Raw genomic sequence first — 20,815 nt, forward strand, 5'->3', positions numbered from 1 at the left:
TCAGGCCTCCACGTGGGGCTCAGGGCCCACCTCCTCCAGAGCTGGGGCTTCCTTCTTGCCCCTGCTGCTTCATCGCTGGGACGTGTGTTTTCTACGACTTCTGGAGGATGTCTTTCTAATAGGGACTTCCAGTGCTACGAAAACTGGAGGGTAGGAGTTTGGTATCAGAAGTGTAGGGTCTCACACAGAACTTTGCCGTTCAGGAGAAGCTAAACGACAGGCTTTGGACATGTTTTAGGAGAAAGTGTAAGCACTCCGTTAATTGGGAAGCAGTTGAGTTGTCAGCCACAGTGCACTGTTTTTCTCTTTCCCTTCTTGCCTCACCATTTATGTGGCAGAGCACCTCGTTTCGTGAACGACTCAGGGACGCCCTGTCTTCTCACGGGGACACTGGCCTGTGAAGTGAAGGGGCCGTGCTGTCAGTGTTTGAACCTCCTTGATTAGACTCCTTGAATGTCTTCTCCCGCCTTAGCTTCCTGAGTCATAAAGCGCGTCCTGTTGTGTCCGTTGCCTGCTTATCTTCAGTCTGGAATGTGGCTGTACTTTCTGGAGACCCAGAGCTGGGATAACAGGAGATGGGCTGCACGGGCTCTGCTTAGTCATCACGGAAGCTCACAGAGCGTGAGTGAGCAGTTTAGACGAGTTTGAATACTGGTCGAACAGTCTCTGTAGATTATTTTCTTAATCTTCAAAAGTAGTTTGAAGATATTTGTTCAAAGATACACCCTCTCTGAGAGCTCCTCAGGTGGCTCAGTGGTAAAGAATCTGCCTACCAGTGCAGGAGAGGCTGGTTCAATCCCTGGGTCAGGAAGATCCCCTGGAGAAGGAAATGGCAACTCACTTGAGTATTCTTACCTGGCAGATCCCAGGGACAGAGGAACAGAGGAGCCTGGTAGGCTACAGTCCATGGTGTTGCAAAAAGAGTCGGACAGGGCTTAGTGACTAAACACCTTTTTTCTAAGGGGGTGTGCAAACTGTAGTTCTTCAAGATTAAATGTAGATGGCGCTGTTGGTCTCCATAACACACGTTCCTAGGCCAGTTTGTTCAAACTATAGAGAAAACCAAATCATACCCCAGTTTGATATTTATTAACATTTGAAAACACAAGATTCATTTTTATTTGAAATTGTTTACAGTGAGATCACTTTAAAAATTATCCTTACTATATAATAAGTATTGAAGAAGGAAATGGCAACCCACTCCAGTATCCTTGCCTGGAAAATTCCATGGACAGAGGAGCCTGGCAGGCTACGGTCCATGGGGTCGCAAAGAGTCAGCCACGACTGAGCACGTCAGCATATAATAAATATAGAATCATGTACTTTATTGATACAGTCTTATGAAAGATATTCTGTTACCAGTTTACAGTTAAAAGGAAGAGAAAACTCTCATATTTGAGTGTGTATGTGATAGCTGTGTGCACGACCAGTGAACTCCATGTGGACACATTTAGGACAGCAGTCGTCCCAGCAGCGTTCCCTGGGGGTGGCGTTTGGTTATGGGGTTATCGGTCCTCCTGGGAGTGACGATGGGATGCGCTTCTGCCTCCTGGTCACTCGCATGCAGCCTGTCCCGGGTTCTCAGTGCCCTGTGGTCCCGGCGTGGAGGGGCCGAGTCCACCCAGGGTCCTTACAGCGTGGCTGGGAGCCAGATAGAGAGCTTCCATCTGGGCTATTTCAGCGGAGGCATCTGCCATTATAAGTCACTAATGGGAAAGGGGCCTTTAAAAGGAATCATTTTCTTGGTTTTGAGCCCTGAAGAAAGGAGACTTAACGTTTCTTCCTAAAAGCACTCAAAATGCTTTTCATCTTCTAGTGGTTATAGTCAGAGTAAATTTAAAGTAAGCAAATTATAACAAAGCATAAACATTTTAGCATTCAGAATAAAACGGCAGGACAGGGAGTGAGTCCTCTGATTGTCTCTGTGCTGAGAAAAGCAGGGGTGGAGCAGGCGTCCCACGGGGGTTCGCCGCGCCCAGCCTCCTCCATGTTGCCCTGGTCAGCCTCCGCTCCTGGAATCAGTCCCCACGTGGCGGGGGCCTCCGGGCGGAGTGGTGAGCCGGCAGTGGCGCTCCAGCGACGACAGTGGCGCTCGGGGGCCTCCGGGCGGAGTGGTGAGCCGGCAGTGGCGCTCCAGCGACGACAGTGGCGCTCGGGGGCCTCCGGGCGGAGTGGTGAGCCGGCAGTGGCGCTCCAGCGACGACAGTGGCGCTCGGGGGCCTCCGGGCGGAGTGGTGAGCCGGCAGTGGCGCTCCAGCGACGACAGTGGCGCTCGGGGGCCTCCGGGCGGAGTGGTGAGCCGGCAGTGGCGCTCCAGCGACGACAGTGGCGCTCGGGGGCCTCTGGGCGGAGTGGTGAGCCGGCAGTGGCGCTCCAGCAACGACAGTGGCGCTCGGGGGCCTCCGGGCGGAGTGGTGAGCCGGCAGTGGCGCTCCAGCGATGACAGTGGCGCTCCGCTCTGTCCTCAGCTTCCTCAGTTGTGCAGGTTTTTCAGGGGCGCCGACCAGGCGAGCAGCCCTGTGATGGGTGGCGCTGGCTCTTACCTGTGTGTTCCTGCAGAGCACACGCAGGTCCTTCTGTATGTTTTCAGATCTATGTCTTTTCCCCAAAGGGAGTGACCTGTGGCTGTGGGACTCTTAAAAGACCGTCTGTTCTGAGAGTGGTGTTGGGAGGGTGGCTCCCACAGCCCCACACGGTCTTTGGGGCAAGTTTGGCTTCTGAGATGAACGGGGTGGATGTTTTAAACAATCAGCCTAATAGCTTACTTTATTGTATTGACTTTATGTTTAGTGTGCCATATTGATTATTGATGTTGCTGTATTGATTTTGACGTTCGGTCTGTCTGACATCTGCTTGACTTTGCTGGATTTATCGTATTGATTATTGATGTTGCTGTATTGAGTTTGACGTTCGGTCTGTTTGATTGCAGGGTGCAGGATAAGCTGGAGGTGCTGAATTACACGTCTGTTCCCGTCTTCCTCCCAGAGGTCACCGTCGGCGCCCACCAGAGTGACCGGGTCTTCCAGGAGTTCACAGAGGTGAGGCCCTCGGGCAGGGGTGTCAGGCAGCCTGCGCGCAGTCCGTTCCCTGGGGAGTGCTTTCTGTGGGTCTGTTTTCGTGAGAGAGCTCCGTTTTCACTGAAATAATTCTCCTCCCCCCTCACCACTGTGCTGCCGCAGCTTCTCGAGCGGCAGGGCCGCACGCAGGGCGCTGCTCCCCCGGGCGGCCGTCTGAGCCGGCCTGTCGTCTGTCCCTCAGTTTCTGTCTGTCCTTTCCCGTCGGCCCTCACTCCTGGTGTCACGGCATGTCATCCATGAGGAGGGGAGGTGTGCGTGTCTGCGGAGGCCTAGGGTGGACGGGCGCCCTCGGGGAGGACGAGGGCAGGCGTGAGAGCTGGGCAGGTCCACAGGCTTTGTGCAGAGTGGCATGGAGAATCGTAGAGGCTGGGTAAACCTGGAGGGCTCTGGAAGCTCTGTGTTGGAACCTGGCTGGCAGTGATCTCTCCTGAATCATGGCTCCAGTGGTACTGAGAACGTCCGCGGTGGCTGTGATTGGTTATCGGCAGAAGCGCAGAATGACTGTATTTAAATCAGAGCTTCAGCCTGGGTGGTCAGTGCTCATGTGTGTTAGTTGCTCAGTCATGTCCGACTCTTCGCAATCCCATGGACTGTAGCCCACCAGGTTCCTCTGTCCGTGGGATTCTCTGGGCAAGGCGGTCGGTGCACAGACGAGTTGGCGTCTTAGTTCAGTGTTTTCGTGTGATTCTCTGACTTGTGTCCGCACATCGCTGGCTCAGCACTGACTGGGACCCGAGGACGTGCACTGCTTTCCTTACTTGAGATCCTCGGCGTTTGCTTTAAGGTGAAGTGCCTCTCAGCATAGACGTTTGGGGAGGACCGTGAAAGCGTAAAGCTGTCGCTCGAGGTCCCTGCAGTTCGTGTTTCTTTCTTCCTGATGCGTGCGTCTGTGTCTCACGCCCTCTGTCTGAGGGGAGCTGGCAGGTGTGGGGTAGGGCACTCAGCTGGCCCGTCACCACAGCTGCTGCCTCCATGCTGCTCTGCTGGGCCAGGGGCCCTGCCCCTCATGTGGTGACCCAGCGGCCTCGACAAGCCTGGCATCAGGGCTGCCTCCACGTGGTGGCTGCTGCTGTCCTGCTTGAGCTCATCCTGCCATGCCCAGCTCCGGAGTTCCAGCTCCTGAGGCCAGAAACCTAGAAGTCAGCCAACCTCTTTCTCACTTTCCAGTGCAGTAGAATACAGACTCTTGGTTCAGTCCACAGTCTGACCACCGTTCAGAACGTCTGCAGTGACCGCTCTGGTCCAGACTGGCATGCCTCCCAACCCATGCTCCTTCACCAGCCTCCCAGCTAACTGCCCTGTTTCTGCCCACGCCTGTACAGTCTGTTCTTTAACCAGAGACCAGGACGTTCTCCCCAGGTTCATGACACATCTTTTTACCTCCCCGTATCCTGCAGAAGACAAGCCAGAGCCCTCTCGGTGGCCGGAGACCTCCCTCCCTCCCTCTGCTCTAGGCGCAGGGGCCTCCTTCCTACCAGGAGCCTCCTTCCTACCTCGGGAATGTCCCAGGAGCGCTGAGCCTCACTGCATCCCTGCGTGGACCTGTGTGGTCCTCCCCAGCATCCCATCCACCCCCTTCGCCCCTGCAGGTCTCTGCTCACCCGTCACCTTCTCGGCAAGGTCCTCCTGGACCATGACCAAGACTTGAACTTCAGCTGCCCCAGCTCACAACGGCTCCGCCCTGCCCTCTTCTGGGAATTCGTTTTCTCCACAGCAGTTGCCGCCATCATTTAAAATTCTCTGCTTCACCTTCTGCTTGTTTTCTGTTTCCTCCCACTGTGTTGTCAGCACCTGTCTGAGGTCAGAGATTCTTGTCTGTGTCACACCCGGCTTTGTTCCCAGGGCCTGGGACAGCTCTGGTGCCTGGCACACGCTCAGTGAACATTTAGCGGAATAAATCATTGAGCTAACGAACAAACGGAGTAAATGCATGAAGGCGCTGGCACCTGCAGAACCCGAGTGAGCAGAGGCGGCTGCTCAGGTGCTCCAAGGGCACCTTGCCCGTCAGGAGACAGCTGCAGGCCAGGCACCCTACCGTGTGCATTAAAAAAATGTGGTACCTTTTTTTCCCCACAAATTTATTTTAAAAGGAAGCTTTATGTCAGTAATGCAAGTGAAAAGCCACTGCCACTCATCATAAACAGTAGGAAGACTCGCACGACCCAGCCACACCACTGAATTCTAAACTGACAGGTGTGGGAGACCGGGGTGCAGCAGCCGCGCCAGCCTTGTGGTGACTGCAGGAAGCACTGGGGGTCTCAGAAGTTAAAGCTGTGTGCAGAGCGGGCATTTACAGTTCCCACGTGGAAGGAAAGCACTCGCCAGCACAGAATGACGGTTCTGGTTCTCTCTGATCTTTATACTGTTCTTAACGTTACTGTGTGGGGTGCACCTTTAGTTCACGGTTGGATGGACGTTGTGACAGGGCTCGTCCTTCTCTTGTTTCCATCCCATGGAGGAAGTTCTCAGTAATTCGCCAGAGCGGTAAGTTGGCTTGATTAGTCACAGATTCTCTTTCCCAGACCAGGGAAGGTCCATTTCATTAGTAGTTTCCAGGGAGCTGCTGTTGAGAATGGGTGTTGAGTGTTGTCATGTTTTTTGTCATGGGTGATCTGTTCTTTCTGTGAATGTGGTCATGAAAATTACATGGGTTGATTTTCTAGTGCAAGGCCAGCCTTGGTTTCCGGGAGAAGTCCTGCTGTGTACTTTGTCCTCTGCGTGTGTAGCTGAACCTCTCACAGGTTTAGTTTAGGATTTTTGTATTTATATTCCTGAGAGATTAGGTTGTAATTTTTCTTTCTTGCAGTAGCCTAGTTAGGTTTGTCAGCAAGACCGTGCTGACATCGAGCACTGAGTTGGGGGCCCTCATTCCAGCCCTGGCAGGGTTTGCTCAAGGTCGCCATTGCTCCCTGCTGCAGTGTTCAAAAGGCTTGATTGCTGGAGTCGAGTGGAAACGTCTTCATTATGACCTGCCTTCATAGACGCGGAATCTTCAGCACTCTTGTTTCTTCTTGGGTTTTCAAAGTTGTGTTTGTTGAGGACTCTGCCCCCGTCTCACGTTTTCTGATTTCGTGGCGTGGCGCTGTTCAGAACGCCCTCCAGAGTTTTACCCGATCGCGCTGATGGCGGCCTGTCCCCCTCCTCACCCTGTTACTGGTCCTGGCGCTTTCCCTCCTCCCGTTTCAGACTCTCGCGAGAAGTCCGTCGTTCAGGGAGCCAGCTTCTGGCTTGTTCTGTTGTACATTCCATTCACTGACGACTGCTCCTCATTTTTCACTTTTCATTTGCTGCTTTTCTAACTTCTTAGTGTGAGTGGGTGGATCATTGATTTTCAGCCTGTCGTGCTTTTGAATATATGCATGTAAAGCTGGTCACATTGCCCTCCTAATTTGGTTTAATTAACTGGATCTCATAGTTCTTGATGTTGTGTTTTCATTAACATTCAATTCAAAATATTTTCTAATTTTAGTCTGATTTCTTTTTTGGCTGTTGTGCTAATTGGAATTATATTAGATAATTTAGAAACAGTCGGGGTGTTTCTAATGGTCTTTTTGTTGCTGGCTCCTGGCTTAACTCCTGTCTAGTCACATACAGCCTGTGATTTCAGTCCTTGGAAGGCGGCTGAGACTGACTTTTCGGCCCAGCGTTGGTCACCCTGGTGGCGGTTCACGGTCCTGGCGGGGAAGGCCCTGCCGCCCCTCGTGTGCCCGGCTCTTAGCGCCCTTGAAAGGCCGTCCGCTCGTCGCGCTGCTCAGACGTTCTGTCTCCTCGCTGATGCTTGTTGCTTCCTCTGTCCGTTTGCCGTGAGAGGCCTGGGGGAGGCTGCCGCTGCCTGGGGGTTTGTTCCTCCTTTAGTTCTGTCAGGTTTTGCTTCGTGTGTGTCTCGAGGTTGCATTATTAGGCCTGCACACATTTAGAATTGCTGCACATCCCTAATAGAGTCACCCTTCTGTTGTTCAATACCTAAGTCGTGTCCGACTCTGCGACCCTGTGGACTGCAGCACACCAGGCTCTTCTGTCCTCCGCTGTCGCCGGGTGTTTGCTCAGACTCCTGTCCGTCAAGTCGGTGGTGCCATCCGGCCACCTCGTCCTCTGTCGTCCCCTCCTCCTCCCGCCTTCAGTCTTCCCCAGCATCGGGCCTTCTCCAGTGACTTGGCCCTTCACATCAGGCGGCCAGAGTTTTGGAGCTTCAGCGCGGGTCCTTCTGTGTGTGGTGGAACTTCCTCGTGTCCTTGCTGCAGGTTCTTGCCTCAGGGTACTTGACTGCTGCCTTCCGCAGTGTCCGCAGTTTTCCTTTGGCTAATATTTGCTTTTTCCACATCTTTTAATTTCGTTCTTTCTGCACATTTGTATTTCCAGTGGACACCTTCTAACCTGAGAACAGTTTTGTCTTTAGTTTTTGCCCAGTCTAACTATGGGGAATGTTTATCCATTCACATTTAGTGCAATTGCAGATACATTTGTGTTTAAGTAGTTTATGTTAACTATATATTTTATGTTTTTCTTACCTCTTCTTTGTATTTAATTTTTTTTCTTGCCTGCTTGTGGATTAAAGTGTTGGGTTTTCTCAACATTTTTATTCCATTCCCCTCCTGTTCGCTTCCTAGTTACGGTTTTTTCAGTGGTTTTTCAGTGGCTGACCTGGTAATTACCGTGTCCGTCCTTGCTTTGTGGCTCCTCCTGTGCGTTGGTGGTCCTCTAGGGCCACAGCGTCAGGCCCCTGGAGCCCTCTTGCCTCCCTTTCCCCGGTTCTCGTGTGCTGTTTCTGTCGTCCGTCGTCTGTCTGCCTGTGACCCTTTGGGACGCTGGCGCTGCTCATGTGGTCAGTTCACGCACATGGACCCCGGGCTGCCCTGCTGCTACAGCCTCCCTGGTCTGCACACCTCTCTGGATGTCCTAGTCCTGTCTGCGGAAGCTCTGCTGACAGCAGATTCTCACCCTTGTTGGTTAAGGTGCTCTTTAAGTGTTCTGATTTTCATCTCGGAATTTTCCAAATTTACTAAAATAGCAGGAATAGAAAACTAAGTTCCGAACCTCTGTCAGTGATCAGTGTCATGCCGTGATCTTCAGCCGTCCTAACGCACGGATTCTCAGGGTGTGATCCCGTGTCAGGGCACCTGGGTGCCCGAGAGGAATGCCAGTTCCCAGGCCCTAGCCCAGTCCCCTGGAGCAGTCTCTGGGGATGGGGCCAGCAGCCTGTTTTAGGGAGTCCTCCGGCCAGTTCTGATACACACTAAGGTTTGAGAACCATGGCTTTAATGTGTAATTCTTACAAACAAGGACATTCTCCCACATGACCACAGTACAGCTGTCAAAGTTAGGAAATTAACATTCATGCATTACTACCTCTGATCCACAGACCTTGTTCAGACCTCATCACCTGTCCCAGGAAGGTTCTTTTTTTTTTTTTATTTTACAATATTATATTGGTTGGTTTTGCCATACATTGACATGAATCTGCCCCTGGTGTACATGAGTTCCCCCTCCTGACCAGGAAGGTTCTTTAGAGCAAAGTCATCGAAGCCAAGATAATGGATTGCATTTAGTTTTCTTGTCTCTTTAGAACCTGTGAATATGATCATTTCTTCAGACTTTCCTTGATATTCAAGACCTTGGCGCTTCTGATCACAGGATGGTTGTTTTTAATATCCCACAGTTTGGTTTGGTTTGGCTGTTTTCCCATGATTAGACCTGGGTTTTGTGTGGTTTTGTGGGGATGTTAGGGAGCTTACTGCATCTTATCAGGCAGCACGTGACTCCTGTCTGTCCTGCCATGGGCTCTGTTAACTGTGCTCACGTGACTGAGATGCTGTTCTCACTGTAAAGTTACTGTTTTACTCTTTGTAGTTAATAAATATTTTCAGTGGAAGTACTTGGAAACCATGTAAATGTCCATTTCCTTGTCAGCCTGTGACCCAGTAGTTAGCATCTGTTCACTTTCTTGGCTAACTTGCTGGTTAACATGATGGCTGTCAGAGCATAATCATCCGGATTCTGTCACCCCTTCTACGCTGTTAGTCTCTGTTCTATCGAGCGGTGGCCTCTCCTCTCGGCTTGTTCATTTCTTCACTGAAACTCCAGTCACTGTGGGTTCCCAGGACTCCTACCTTACGCGTGTGCGTCTGTGTTCGCTTCTGTTTCTCAGTGTACTGGCCGCCGCGAGTGCACACCAGCGCCTGTGATTCCGGGCTCCTCCTCGTTGTCCCCATCCCACGTCCTGCTCAGGCAGCGAGACCCCTGGCACCCTCGGTTCAGTTTCCCTCCTGGCCGTGCCCCCGGGCGTCACCACGCTCCCTCTGCTGCCTCTGCCCCCGTGCACAGGCCTGCGGAGGAGCCTGGTGGCGCCCCGCAGTGCCCGCTCCCCACCCCGGAGCTGCCAGCCTCTTTTGAAAGTCTTTTCCGTATGTCTCTGTCAGGGTTTTGCTTTCGGACGTGGTTCTGAGTATCTGTGCTGTCTTGGGGGGTGTGCGTCTGTACCTTTGTGTGTACTTTGCGTAGAGTTCACAGCATTCTAGGCTGATGCGTGTTGTTGGGTTTAGAACAGTCTGGCTCGCACCCCGTTTTCTTTCCTCTCTTGACCCCACGCGTTGGGCCCTTTCTGCCGTGCCCTGTGTCCTCCTCCCTGTGTCTTTCATCCTGTTTGCTCTGTGACCTTCAGCCCGGATGTGTTCTTCACGCTGTCTTAATTACTCCTTTCAGCTCTTCCGGACCTGCTCTTAGGCCTGTATTTTCTATATTTGAGATTTTAACTTTCATCATGTTTGTTTTTGATTTTAGAATTTCCTTCTTTTTTTTAAAAATAATTTTAAGTCATCTGTTGAAATTATTTTGTTATCTAATTTCTCTTGTGCCTCAGTCACAAAGTTATCTGGTAACTGTAATATCTGGACCGCTCTTAGATCTGTTTAAACTCATTCTCCCTCTGGTCTTTTCGTTTGGGGACATCTAATCTTATGTTTTGGTATACTGGTACTTTTTTTAATGCAAGTCGTTATTTTGGAAGAACAGTTAAGATGGTGTGAGGCTGCGGCAGTGTGCTTACTGTCTTCTGGCAGCATTTTAGTTGGCAGGCTCCCCTCTCCGTCAGAGGCCCAGCTGGCGGGCGCTGCTCTGGGGTTTGTGAGGTCCGGCGTGTTTCCCGTGTGCCCTTCCTGATGGAGCCCTTGTGCTGGACTGCTTCTCTGGGGGGGGGGTCTTGACCGCTGCTGGGGCTCACTCGGCTTCTGACTCCTGCCAGTAAGGGCGGGCAGGGCCCCTGGACGGAGGCAGCCCCCCTTTGCCGTCCTCTTCTGGGGCCTTGGAACTTCCCTCCCTTTGATGTCTTGGCAGACTTTTTTTGTGTGTGTTGTCCATTTTTCCTGGTGGCTCGGGGGGACTTGGTCTGTGCTTGTCCACCAGATGCTGGACATATTCGTCATTTCACCGAGCGACTTAGTGAGGCTGTTCGGCAGCTTTTCATCCTTACGGTGTTTTCTCTTATTTTTAATCTGTCCATTAAAGGGAGGTTGCTATATTGGATTTAGGATTGTAATGGTTAGAAATGTTGGGATTTTTAGTCAATATTTAAATGATTGGGGAAGTCTAGTTCTTAAAATTCTTAAGTGTTTTTAAAAATAACTTCATTTTTTAAGAATGATTTTAGACTTATGAAAATTTATGATGATATTAGGGCTTCCCAGGTGGCGCAGTGGTAAAGAATCTGCCTGCCAGTGCAGGACACGTAAAAGATGTGGGTTCGATCCCTGAGTCAGGAATACCCCCTGGAGTAGGAACGGTCGGTGCACTCCAGTATTCTTGCCTGGGAAATCCCATGGACGGAGCAGTCTGGAGGTTTACAGTCCGTGGGGCAGCAAAGAGTTGGACCCGACTGAGCGCGCACACAGGGTGCTTGTTGCTGCTGGTCAGTTGCGGCCGACTCTCTGCAACCCTGTGGACGGCAGCGCGCCGGGCTTCCCTGTCCTTCACTGTCCCCCGGAGCTTGCTCAGACTCCTGACCATCGTGTTAGTGATGCCATCCACCATCTCATCCTCCGTCGTCCCCTTCTCCTCCTGCCTTCAGTCTTTCCCAGCACCAGGGCCTTTTCCAATGAGTCGGCTGTTGGCTTCAGGTGGCCAAAGTATCGGAGCTTCAGATTTAGCATCAGTCTTCCCAATGAATATTCAGAGTTGATTTCCTTTAGGATTGACTGGTTTGACCCCTTGCTGTCCAAGGGACTCTCAAGAATCTTCTCCAGCACCAGAGTTTGAAATGATTAATTCTTTGGTGCTCAGCCTTCTTTGTGGTCCAACTCTCACATCCATACATGACTAATGGAAGAGCCATAGTTTCTGCCTTTTAATACACTGTCTAAATTTGTCATAGCTATTCTTCCAAAGAGTAAGCGTCTTTTAAATTTGTGACTGAGTTTCCTGCATTGATGTCTGTATTCGTGTGGTGTATTTGTTATCAGTACTAAACACTGTTGATATGCTCTACTCAGAAGAGACCAGACCTTATTTAGATTTCCGTAGTTTTTCCTTGATGGCCTTTTTCTGGCCCATGATAACACAAGACAGCTTGTGGCTTTTGGTTGTCCTGTCTCCATAAGCCCCTCCTGACTGTGTCCACTTCTCAGACTCTCCTTGTTTTAGTGTGTCTAACAGTTTTGAGGAGTACTGGTCAGGTGTTTTGTAGAGTGTCCATCCCTTGGAGCTTGTCTGGCGTTCTTCTTGTGATTGGCTTGGATGTGTGTGTCTGGGGGAGGAAGAACGCAGAGTTGAACCCCCATCAGTGTGTCATCACTGCTGGTGCGGACATCGGACCCGCCAAGACATCTGTCAGATCTCCCCGGGATGCCCTCCCCCTCCCAGCGGTCAGCAGGCCATCAGAGTCTTTGTGTTTATTTTGTGGAGTAAAACGTGTGTCATAATTTAGAGTTTTTTTTTAATGGAATTCATTTACTTGATATTTTCCAGTTCAGTTGCTCAGTCAGTTCAGTTCAGTCGCTCAGTCGTGTCCGACTCTCTGCGACCCCACGAATCACAGCACGCCAGGCCTCCCTGTCCATCACCAACTCCCGGAGTTCACTCAAACTCATGTCCACAGAGTTGGTGATGCCATCCAGCCATCTCATTCTCTGTCCTCCCCATCTCCTCCTGCCCCCAATCCCTCCCAGCATCAGAGTCGTTTCCAGTGAGTCAACTCGTTGCATGAGGTGACCAAAGTATTGGAGTTTCAGCTTTAGCATCAGTCCTTCCAATGAACACCCAGGATTGATCGCCTTTAGAATGGACTGGTTGGATCTCCTTGCAGTCCAAGGGACTCTCAAGAGTCTTCTCCAGCACCACAGTTCAAGAGCATCAATTCTTCGGCAATCAGCTTTCTTCACAGTCCAACTCTCACATCCATACATGACCACGGGAAAAACCATAGCCTTGACTAGACGGACCTTGGTTGGCAAAGTAATGTCTCTGCTTTTTAATATGCTCTCTAGGTCTTTCATAGCTTTTCTTCCAAGGACCTGGCATCTTTTAATCTCATGGCTGCAGTCATCATCTGCAGTGATTTTGGAGCCCAAGGAAATGAAGTCTGACACTGTTTCCATTGTTTTCCCGTTTATTTCCCATGAAGTGATGGGACCAGATGCCATGATCTTAGTTTTCTAAATGTTGAGTTTTAAGCCAGCTTGTTCACTCTCCTCTTTCACTTTCATCAAGAGGCTCTTTAGTTCCTCTTCACTTTCTGCCATAAGGGTGGTGTCATCTGCATGTCTGAGGTTATTGATATTTCTCCCAGCAATCTTGATTCCAGCTTGGGCTTCATTCAGTCTGGCATTTAGCATAATGTGCTCTACATATAAGCAGGGAGACAGTATACACACTTGATGTACTGATGTACTCCTTTCCCAATTTGGAACCAGTCCATTGTTCCATGTCCAGTTCTAACTGTTTCTTGACTTGCATACAGATTTCTCGGGAGGCAGGTTAGGTGGTCTGGTATTCCCATCTCTTTAAGAATTTTCCACAGTTCGTTGTCCACACAGTCGAAGGCTTTAGTATAGTCACTGAAGCAGAAATTTTTCTGGAATTGTCTTGCTTTTTCTATGATCCAGTGGATTTTGGCAATTTGATCTCTGGTTCCTCTGTCTTTTCTAAATCCAACTTGAACATCTGGAAGTTCTTGGTTCATATACTGTTGAAGCCTGGCTTGGAGAATTTTGAGTATTACTTCACTAGCGTGTGAAATGAGTGCAATTGTGTGGTAGTTTGAACACTTCTTTGGCATTGCCTTCCTTTGGGATTGGAATGAAAACTGACCTTTTCCAGTCCTGGGGCCACTGCTGAGTTTTCCTAATTTGCTGACATTGAGTGCAGCACTTTAACAGCATCATCTTCTAGGATTTGAAATAGCTCAGTTGGAATTCTATCACCTCCACTAGCTTTGTTCGTAGCGATGCTTCCTAAGGCCCCCTTGACTTCACATTGCAGGATGTCTGGCTATAGGTGAGTGGTCCCGCCATCGTGATTATCTGGGTCGTCAAGATCTTTTTTGTACAGTTCTTCTGTGTGTTCTTGCCACCTCTTCTTAATATCTTCTGCTTCTGCTAGGTCCATACCATCTCTGTCCTTTATTGAGCCCATCTTTGCATGAAATTCTCCCTTGGTATCTCTAATTTTCTTGAAGAGATCTCTAGTCTTTCCCATTCTATTGTTTTCCTGTTTCTTTGCATTGATCACTGAGGAAGGCTGTCTTATCTCTCCTTGCTATTCTCAAACTCTGCATTCAAATGGGCATATCTTTCCTTTTCTCTTTTGCCTTTCATTTCTCTTCTTTTCTCAGCTATTTGTGAGGCCTCCCCAGACAGCCGTTTTGCCTTTTTGCATTTCTTCTTCTTGGGGATGGTCTTGATCACCACATCTTGTACAGTGTTACAAACCTCCATCCATAGTTCTTCAGGCACTCTCTCTAGCAGATCTGATCCCTTGAATCTGTTTGTCACTTCCACTGTATAATCGTAAGGGGTTTGATTTAGGTCATATCTGAATGGTCTAGTTGTTTTCCCTACTTTCTTCAATTTAAGTTTGAATTTTTAAAAAATGATAAGTTGAAATTAGAATGTAAATAATAGTGAGTGTGTCTCTTCATTCACAGAATTTTGTTTGAACCTTAAAGACGTGAGCAACAGTTATTGCCAAATTTCGCTCTAGAAAGGGTGTTGTGGGGAATAAAGATGAACGAATAAAACCCTTCCGTGAATTTCTTCTCCATTGGTTTGTATCCAGAAAGGTTTCTCTCTCCTTGAAGGTTCCCTGGCCCGGCTGTGAGCATAGTTCTAGAAATGGCTGAGCTAGCAGCCAGTGAGGCCGCTGTCCTCTGAGACACCAAGACAAGGGTGGTTCCGTGCGGGGGTGAGCGAGCAGCATGGGGACATTTTAAGGGGTTGTTTCTTTCCCAGCCGGATTGGTTCAGTACTAGAGCAGAGGGTGTTTGTGGCCGTTTACTTCCTGGAATAAGCGAGAGTTGACAGGGTGCTTTCTATGGCGATGGTCTGCAGAAATCAGTTACCCTGGTTTCTTACTGTTCAGGAAAACAGCATCTAAAAGTGAGTGTTTTAGCCAGTCTGAATATAAGAAGTTTGTCCAGTTGGGCCTTGTACAACATGGGGGCAAGAACTTACAGGTGGCCCCCTCCATTTCCACGGTCTCTGGTTACCCCGTGTTGTTCAAGGGTCAGCTGTATCATCCTGATTAATCTAATAAAGGTAATAAACCGAAACCTGCATCATGGTTCCGTCAGAAACCTGAGGAGCTCTGGCACTGTGCTTGTGGGGGCCTGGAAATTAGGAGGGGGTGGTGTTCTCAAGACACACCCATTGCCTCTTGTGTTGGAAGTGGAGAGGCGGAACTTAGGTCCTCCAGGGGAGGCTGAACTTGTTGACGCTCTGCGGTTGGAGATTATTGGTTAGTGCTTCCAATTCTTGGAAAAAGGGATGGCACGTTACCCTTTTGTTTATGTAATTAGGTATCTCGGTCTTTCTTTTTTTCAGGAACTGTCTGCCCTCTCTGCCTCTGGTGCCCCTGCGTCTAAGCAGGATGGGCCTGGGTTTAAATCTCTCTGTTAAGCTGGCGCCTTCTGACTCGTCGGTAGGGTCTCACCCCTCGCTTCGCTGCTCAGTCCCCTCTCTGACTTTCACCGTCTTGAACGCAGCCGAGTACTGCGTCTGTGCTCTGTGTGTGGCGTTGGGGTTGGAGCCTGACTCTGTCATTCCCCATTTTCTGTGATTCCTACCCATGGTGGCTTATCTCCTGCTGCCTTTTGGAGACCTTGGCCCCCGAGTTCATGCTTCGGGTGTTTATCGCTGACCCTGCCCGGGACAGGAAGGTTCAGGAAGTTTTAAATTCAGGTGAGCCCGGACTCTCTGGAGATCAGTCGCCTGGGTTTGCGGCTGGCTGTACTCCCCCCCACCCCCGGGTATTGCATTCGCGGGTTATCCTGTGTTGTTTGCTGATGCTGATGGCCCTGCTCCTGGATGGACTGCGCTGGCTCCAGGCCCAGGGGTTCAGGAAGACCCAGGGTTGAAGCTTCCTTTGCTGCTTATGGGATTCCAGGCCCAGATGGTGAGGATCTGGAGCCCACGCTTGTGTGAGGACCGGCTGAGGTAGTGAATTCTTAAGGTCCCCGTTGAGACGTCCTTGTGTGTTCCCCGCCCCCCATCACTTCAGAGCGGCACACCTGTGCAGAGGTGCATCGCCATGACCGCCTGCCCGGGCCGCGCCGCAGGCCTTCCGGGCGGCTCTGCAGGTGCGCCGGGGGTGGAGCCTGCCACCCCCTCTCCATTTCAGCCCCAGCTGAGACCTCACATTGCTCAGCAGTGCAGTTAAAAGCGTTTCTGGAGGTTTTGTGTCAAGAGGTTTTTCAGGGTACTGGGCTGTTTTCCTGAAAGTGGAAGGCTTCTCTGTTTAACTTGTTTGTGATCTGAAAGCTGATTTGGAGCTGGGTCTCCTTTTGCACAGTGGACAGAGAATGGTTCAGCCCCAGTGCAGGGCGCGTGAGGGAAGCCTTGCGCTGTGATGCTCCGGAAAGCTGCGGCGTCTCGAGCGTGCTGAGTGGTGGGGCTGCTCACCGCAGCGCCTGCTGCTGCGCCAGGCACACCCCTGGTGTCCTGTCGCGTGTTTCCTGTCTCAGCCGCTGTTCCGGCACCAGGGACATGGAGGAATAAGAGTTGGCGGGGAGTGGACGGTGGCAGACAAGTGCACAGCAGGGCCTCCAAGTGCCATGGGGACTCAGGTGGGAGTTGCCGTGTAGGCGAGGCCTTGGGTGCCTGCCCGCGTGCTGTTGGTATTCCCGCCACACTTGGGGCAGGGGCAGTGGTCCTGGGAGACAGAGGCAGGCTCAGCTCATTCCAGGAATGGAAGCATCCGTGCGGTGGGGAGAGGGGCAGGCTGAGAGGGCCGTCAGCTCTTTCGGTGAGAGTGAGGCCCAGGGAGGTCATCTGGGCTCCCAAGGCTCCAGCAGGGGAGGTGGGGCCCTTCACGGGGGGGCTGCGGGGCGACCCCCCGAGACTGGGCTGGTGCCTTGCGTGTCAGTCCATGTATGGGCTCGGCCACTTCACCTGCTGTGACACGGGGGCCTTGACTAATGAAGGGTGACCTTTCTTAGGAGAGAAAGGGTCTCGGAGTTTGACGTGCTAAGAAGGACTGGTTTGGTTTGGTTTTGCTAACCTGTGGCGGCCCTGTCTGGGCTTCTGCTGGCCTTCGCCTCCATGCAGTCTCCAGGGACTGCCTGGAGTCTCAGAGGGACAAGAGCCGTTTATCAGCACGTTTTCCATTCATACAGCACTGCCCTCCGCTCTGAAGTTGGAAGTGACCCTTTAAACAAATTCATACAAATACTGAATGTGTGCATGAGCGCCTGCTAATTTTTTTAAGCCATTTTCAAACACTGCATCAGGTCACTTTTTATTTCTGCACAGCCCTTCCTTGGGGTAGACAAACCGTGAATCGGTTTCCACTTTACCGATTCTCTTTCCAATTTAAGGAGGCCAGATGCTATTAAGATACTGTGTTCCCTCCATGAATCAGATCATGTCCAAGACAGTTGCTAGGACAACAGGATCTTCAGTTTTCTCTCCTGCTATTTTTATTTCCTTATTATCTCAGGTTACTATTTTCATTTTCAGTGTCAAGTTCTCCTTTACCATTTTTTAAAATAGAGTCGTTTAATAACTTTAATATGTTAATATTGTATATTCTTGCCTTTACAAAGTTCACTTTACTAAAGACAAACTTGGAATAAACAGAAAAGCCTTAGGATCAGTTCATCTAAATCTGCTGAAGAAGACAGGTACAGACTTGGCTGGTGTGTACTTCCTCTCGACATTCAGACCTCAGTTAGAGCTGGTTTGGCGCCTGTTTTTGTGTTGGAATGCCCGTTCTCAGTTCAGTTCAGTTCAGTCGCTCAGTCGTGTCCGACTCTCCGCGACCCCATGAGTCACAGCAGCCAGGCCTCCCTGTCCATCACCAACTCCCGGAGTTCACTCAAACTCATGTCCATCGGGTCGGTGATGCCATCCAGCCATCTCATTCTCTGTTGTCCCCTTCTCCTGCCCCCAATCCCTTCCAGCATAAGGGTCTTTTCCAGTGAGTCAACTCGTCGCATGAGGTGGCCAAAGTATTGGAGTTTCAGCTTTAGCATCAGTCCTTCCAATGAACACCCAGGATTGATCTCCTTTAGAATGGACTGGTTGGATCTCCTTGCAGTCCAAGGGACTCTCAAGAGTCTTCTGCAACACCGCAGTTCAAAAGGATCAACTCTTCGGCACTCAGCTTTCTTCACAGTCCAACTCTCACATCCATACATGACCACGGGAAAAACCATAGCCTTGACTAGACGGACCTTTGTTGGCAAAGTAATGTCTCTGCTTTTTAATACGCTATCTAGGTTGGTCATAACTTTCCTTGCAAGGAGCAAGCGTCTTTTAATTTCATGGCTGCAATCAGCATCTGCAGTGATTTTGGAGCCCCCAAAAAATAAAGTCTGACACTGTTTCCACTGTTTCCCCATCTGTTTCCCAGGAAGTGATGGGACCAGATGCCATGATCTTAGTTTTCTGAATGTTGAGCTTTAAGCCAACTTTTTCACTCCTCTTTCACTTTCATCAAGAGGCTTTTTAGTTCCTCTTCACTTTCTGCCCTAAGGGTGGTGTCGTCTGCATATCTGAGTTAAACGGAATTAAGACGTTTGCCTGTGTGATACTGCGACCCTGAGGCGTGAAGATGAGCCCCGAGTGTGGGTGTGTTTGCAGCGGGCGCTCCCCTTCTCCTGTGTCCGTGGGGCAGGGAACACTCAGACCCCTCCACCCCTCCAGCATCGTCCACCTGCTGCTGTCCCACTGCCTGACTGGCTTATGTGTTCTATGTATTTTACAAGCTTAGAGAAGATAGGACTTGCGTTCATGTCTCCCAAAGCAGCTAGGACACAGTGCGTCAGAGGTGGAAGGATTTGTTTCCTCCAGGAGAATGAGTGAATATGTGTTTCTTTTCTCAGTTGGCTGGTATCTGAACAGCTGGCTAATTCAGCCTGTGCTGGCATCTCTAAGCACCCAGAGTATCCTCTCTGACCTTGGACGTCTTGAGCCACTTTAGGCACTCTTGTCATCTAGCCTGGAGCGGGTAGAGCTGGGTGCCTTTCCTAACATCAGAGCTCACCAGGGCCTCAGATACCTTGTGGTCAGACTCAGTGGCATCACTTTGTTCCCGCAGTCTCTGGAGCCCCATTCTGAACTCACACCCACCGTCGCTGCCAGCTCTCCCCTGACGCAGGACGGACCCGCACGGGCCAGAGCGCTGAGCTCCAGCCAGGTCCAGGGGCTGCACTCCTGCTGGCTCGTCAGGCACCTCCTGAGGGACGTGCTGGCGGCCCTGTGACCTCTGCCTTCATGGCTCCACGGAGAGGGTGTACAAATGAGGACCTGGATTAGTGGTGGAGGCGCAGGTTGGTGCAAAGGGGATACGGAGTGAGAAAAAGGAAAAGGCTCGTTTGCATGTCACTGAATCACCGCAGACGGAAGCCTCCTGGGCTTCTCTGTCTGCCTTTCCCCACTGAGAGGGCCACGGGGATCTGGGGACTGCGCTCTGTGCCCACGGCCTGTCAGGTGCTGCCCCGAGAGGGCCAGAGAGCAGACTGTGGCACAGTTCCTAGAGGCTGGCGGACTCTGCGGCTCCAGACTCTGCTCGTGTTTATTCTCTGCTCTGTGGTTTAAAATCCAATTCACAAAGAAGACGGCAGAGCCTTCCTGGACCTTCCTGCAGTGCTGGCGGCTGGCCTGGTGGGGTCTGCTGCCGTTAGGGAGGCTGTAGAGTCTCTCAGAGCATCCCTGAGATCTGAACTCTGTTCTCTGGATGTGAGGCTGCAGTTCTTCATTCAGATAAAACGTTACTTTCTGATATGATAAAAATGAAGGCATGATAAAGTCTTAGATTGTTCTTGCTACAGCCACTGTGTGTTTGTGGCAGTTGGCTCGGAGTGCCTCGTGGACGAGAGTGGCGGAGGGGAGACGTGCCTGCAGCTCCTGCTTCGTGGCTGCGCCTGGTTCCCACCCTGTGTCCCCAGGCCCCGGCCCCTGACCGGCCATGCGGTCCCTGCGGGTGGCACAGGCAGGAGACGGAAGGGTCGGGGGAAGGGGGCTGACACGTCTCCTGCCGCCACCCTTCCTGCATGGCTGCAGCTCCCCTGGGCCAGAACCGCTTCTCCCGGTGGCTCCATGGCCCCCTCCTGACAGCAAGGCAGCGCTTGGGTTGGTGTGTGTAGTATTTGTGTTTATAGCGCCCCGCCAGGATGGAAGCTCTTGGGGGTAGGGTCCTGTTGTGCTCTTTCCCCGAGGAGCCCCTCACCCTTGCCACAGGAGGCCCCAGGGGCAGGCCCCCCTGCCCTGGGGCACGAGGGGCGGAGCGGGGAGGCTGTCGCTGAGCGGGGCATGCGTGTCTGCTATAAGCTGCTGTAACCACGCTCTGTCCCGCAGCTGCCGGGCCGCAAGTACTGTGCCGGGTACAACGAGGACGTTGGGGACAAGTGGATCTGGCTGAAGTGACGCCTCCCGAGGCCGCCTCGCAGCGACGGAGACACACCAGGCCCCGGCTCTCGGACGCTGCTCGCCTCATGCTGGGGGCAGGGGTGCGAACATCGCACCGGGAGCAGGGTAGTCACAGGAGCGGACGGAAGCCCTCCAGTTAGGGGGCCCAGCTTGCTTCTGCAGTGCCGGTCCCCGGGCAAGCAGCGTCCGCTGTGAGACGCCGCCACCCGCCCGCAGCGTCTCCTTCCCCACACCCGGCTCTGTTGGGCGCAGCCTGCCTGTGTCTTCAGACTGGAGAAATAAAGCTGTTTCTGTGGGGCCTGTCTCCGTGACGCGTCTGCACACGGACATACATGGCACATACATGTGTGCACACCGTTAGCTCACGGTTTGCTTGGATGTGGTTTGGTTTAAGACACGTTTATTCTGCGTGTTTTAGAATGTAACTCCCGCGTTAGAGGAAATACCCGAAGAAGGGAGAAATTACCCCCGATTTATGGAGCCGGGCATTTGTTGTAGCCGAGCTCTGGAAGTCTCTTGTGAGGACAGTGGTCAGCTGACCTCGTGACTCCTTCCTTCGAGGGGAGGTTCACGGAGAGGATGGCGGTGGGGCAAAATGCAAAGGCAGATCAGTGTACCTACCCCTCCATCGCCTGAAAGTCCAGTTGTCAGAAATGAGTCGCGTGA

At 51.5% G+C, this 20,815-nt stretch overlaps 1 protein-coding gene across 1 annotated transcript in view; it reads left to right on the forward strand.

Moving 5' to 3' along the window:
• NDUFA10 (NADH:ubiquinone oxidoreductase subunit A10) overlaps positions 1-20,445 on the forward strand; it is a 37,456-nt gene extending 17,011 nt beyond the window's left edge. The window contains exons 9-10 of the mRNA XM_055402283.2: positions 2,930-3,038; positions 20,078-20,445. Of these exons, the coding sequence (XP_055258258.2) occupies positions 2,930-3,038; positions 20,078-20,146 (178 nt within the window). The 3' untranslated portion in view covers positions 20,147-20,445. The remainder of the gene's footprint in view (positions 1-2,929; positions 3,039-20,077) is intronic.
• Positions 20,446-20,815: the final 370 nt, after the last annotated feature.

Source organism: Moschus berezovskii, chromosome 4 (genome assembly GCF_049115385.1).
Source record: "Moschus berezovskii isolate FMDL1 chromosome 4, NW_MosBer_1.0, whole genome shotgun sequence".
In the NCBI taxonomy this organism is placed as follows: domain Eukaryota; kingdom Metazoa; phylum Chordata; class Mammalia; order Artiodactyla; family Moschidae; genus Moschus; species Moschus berezovskii.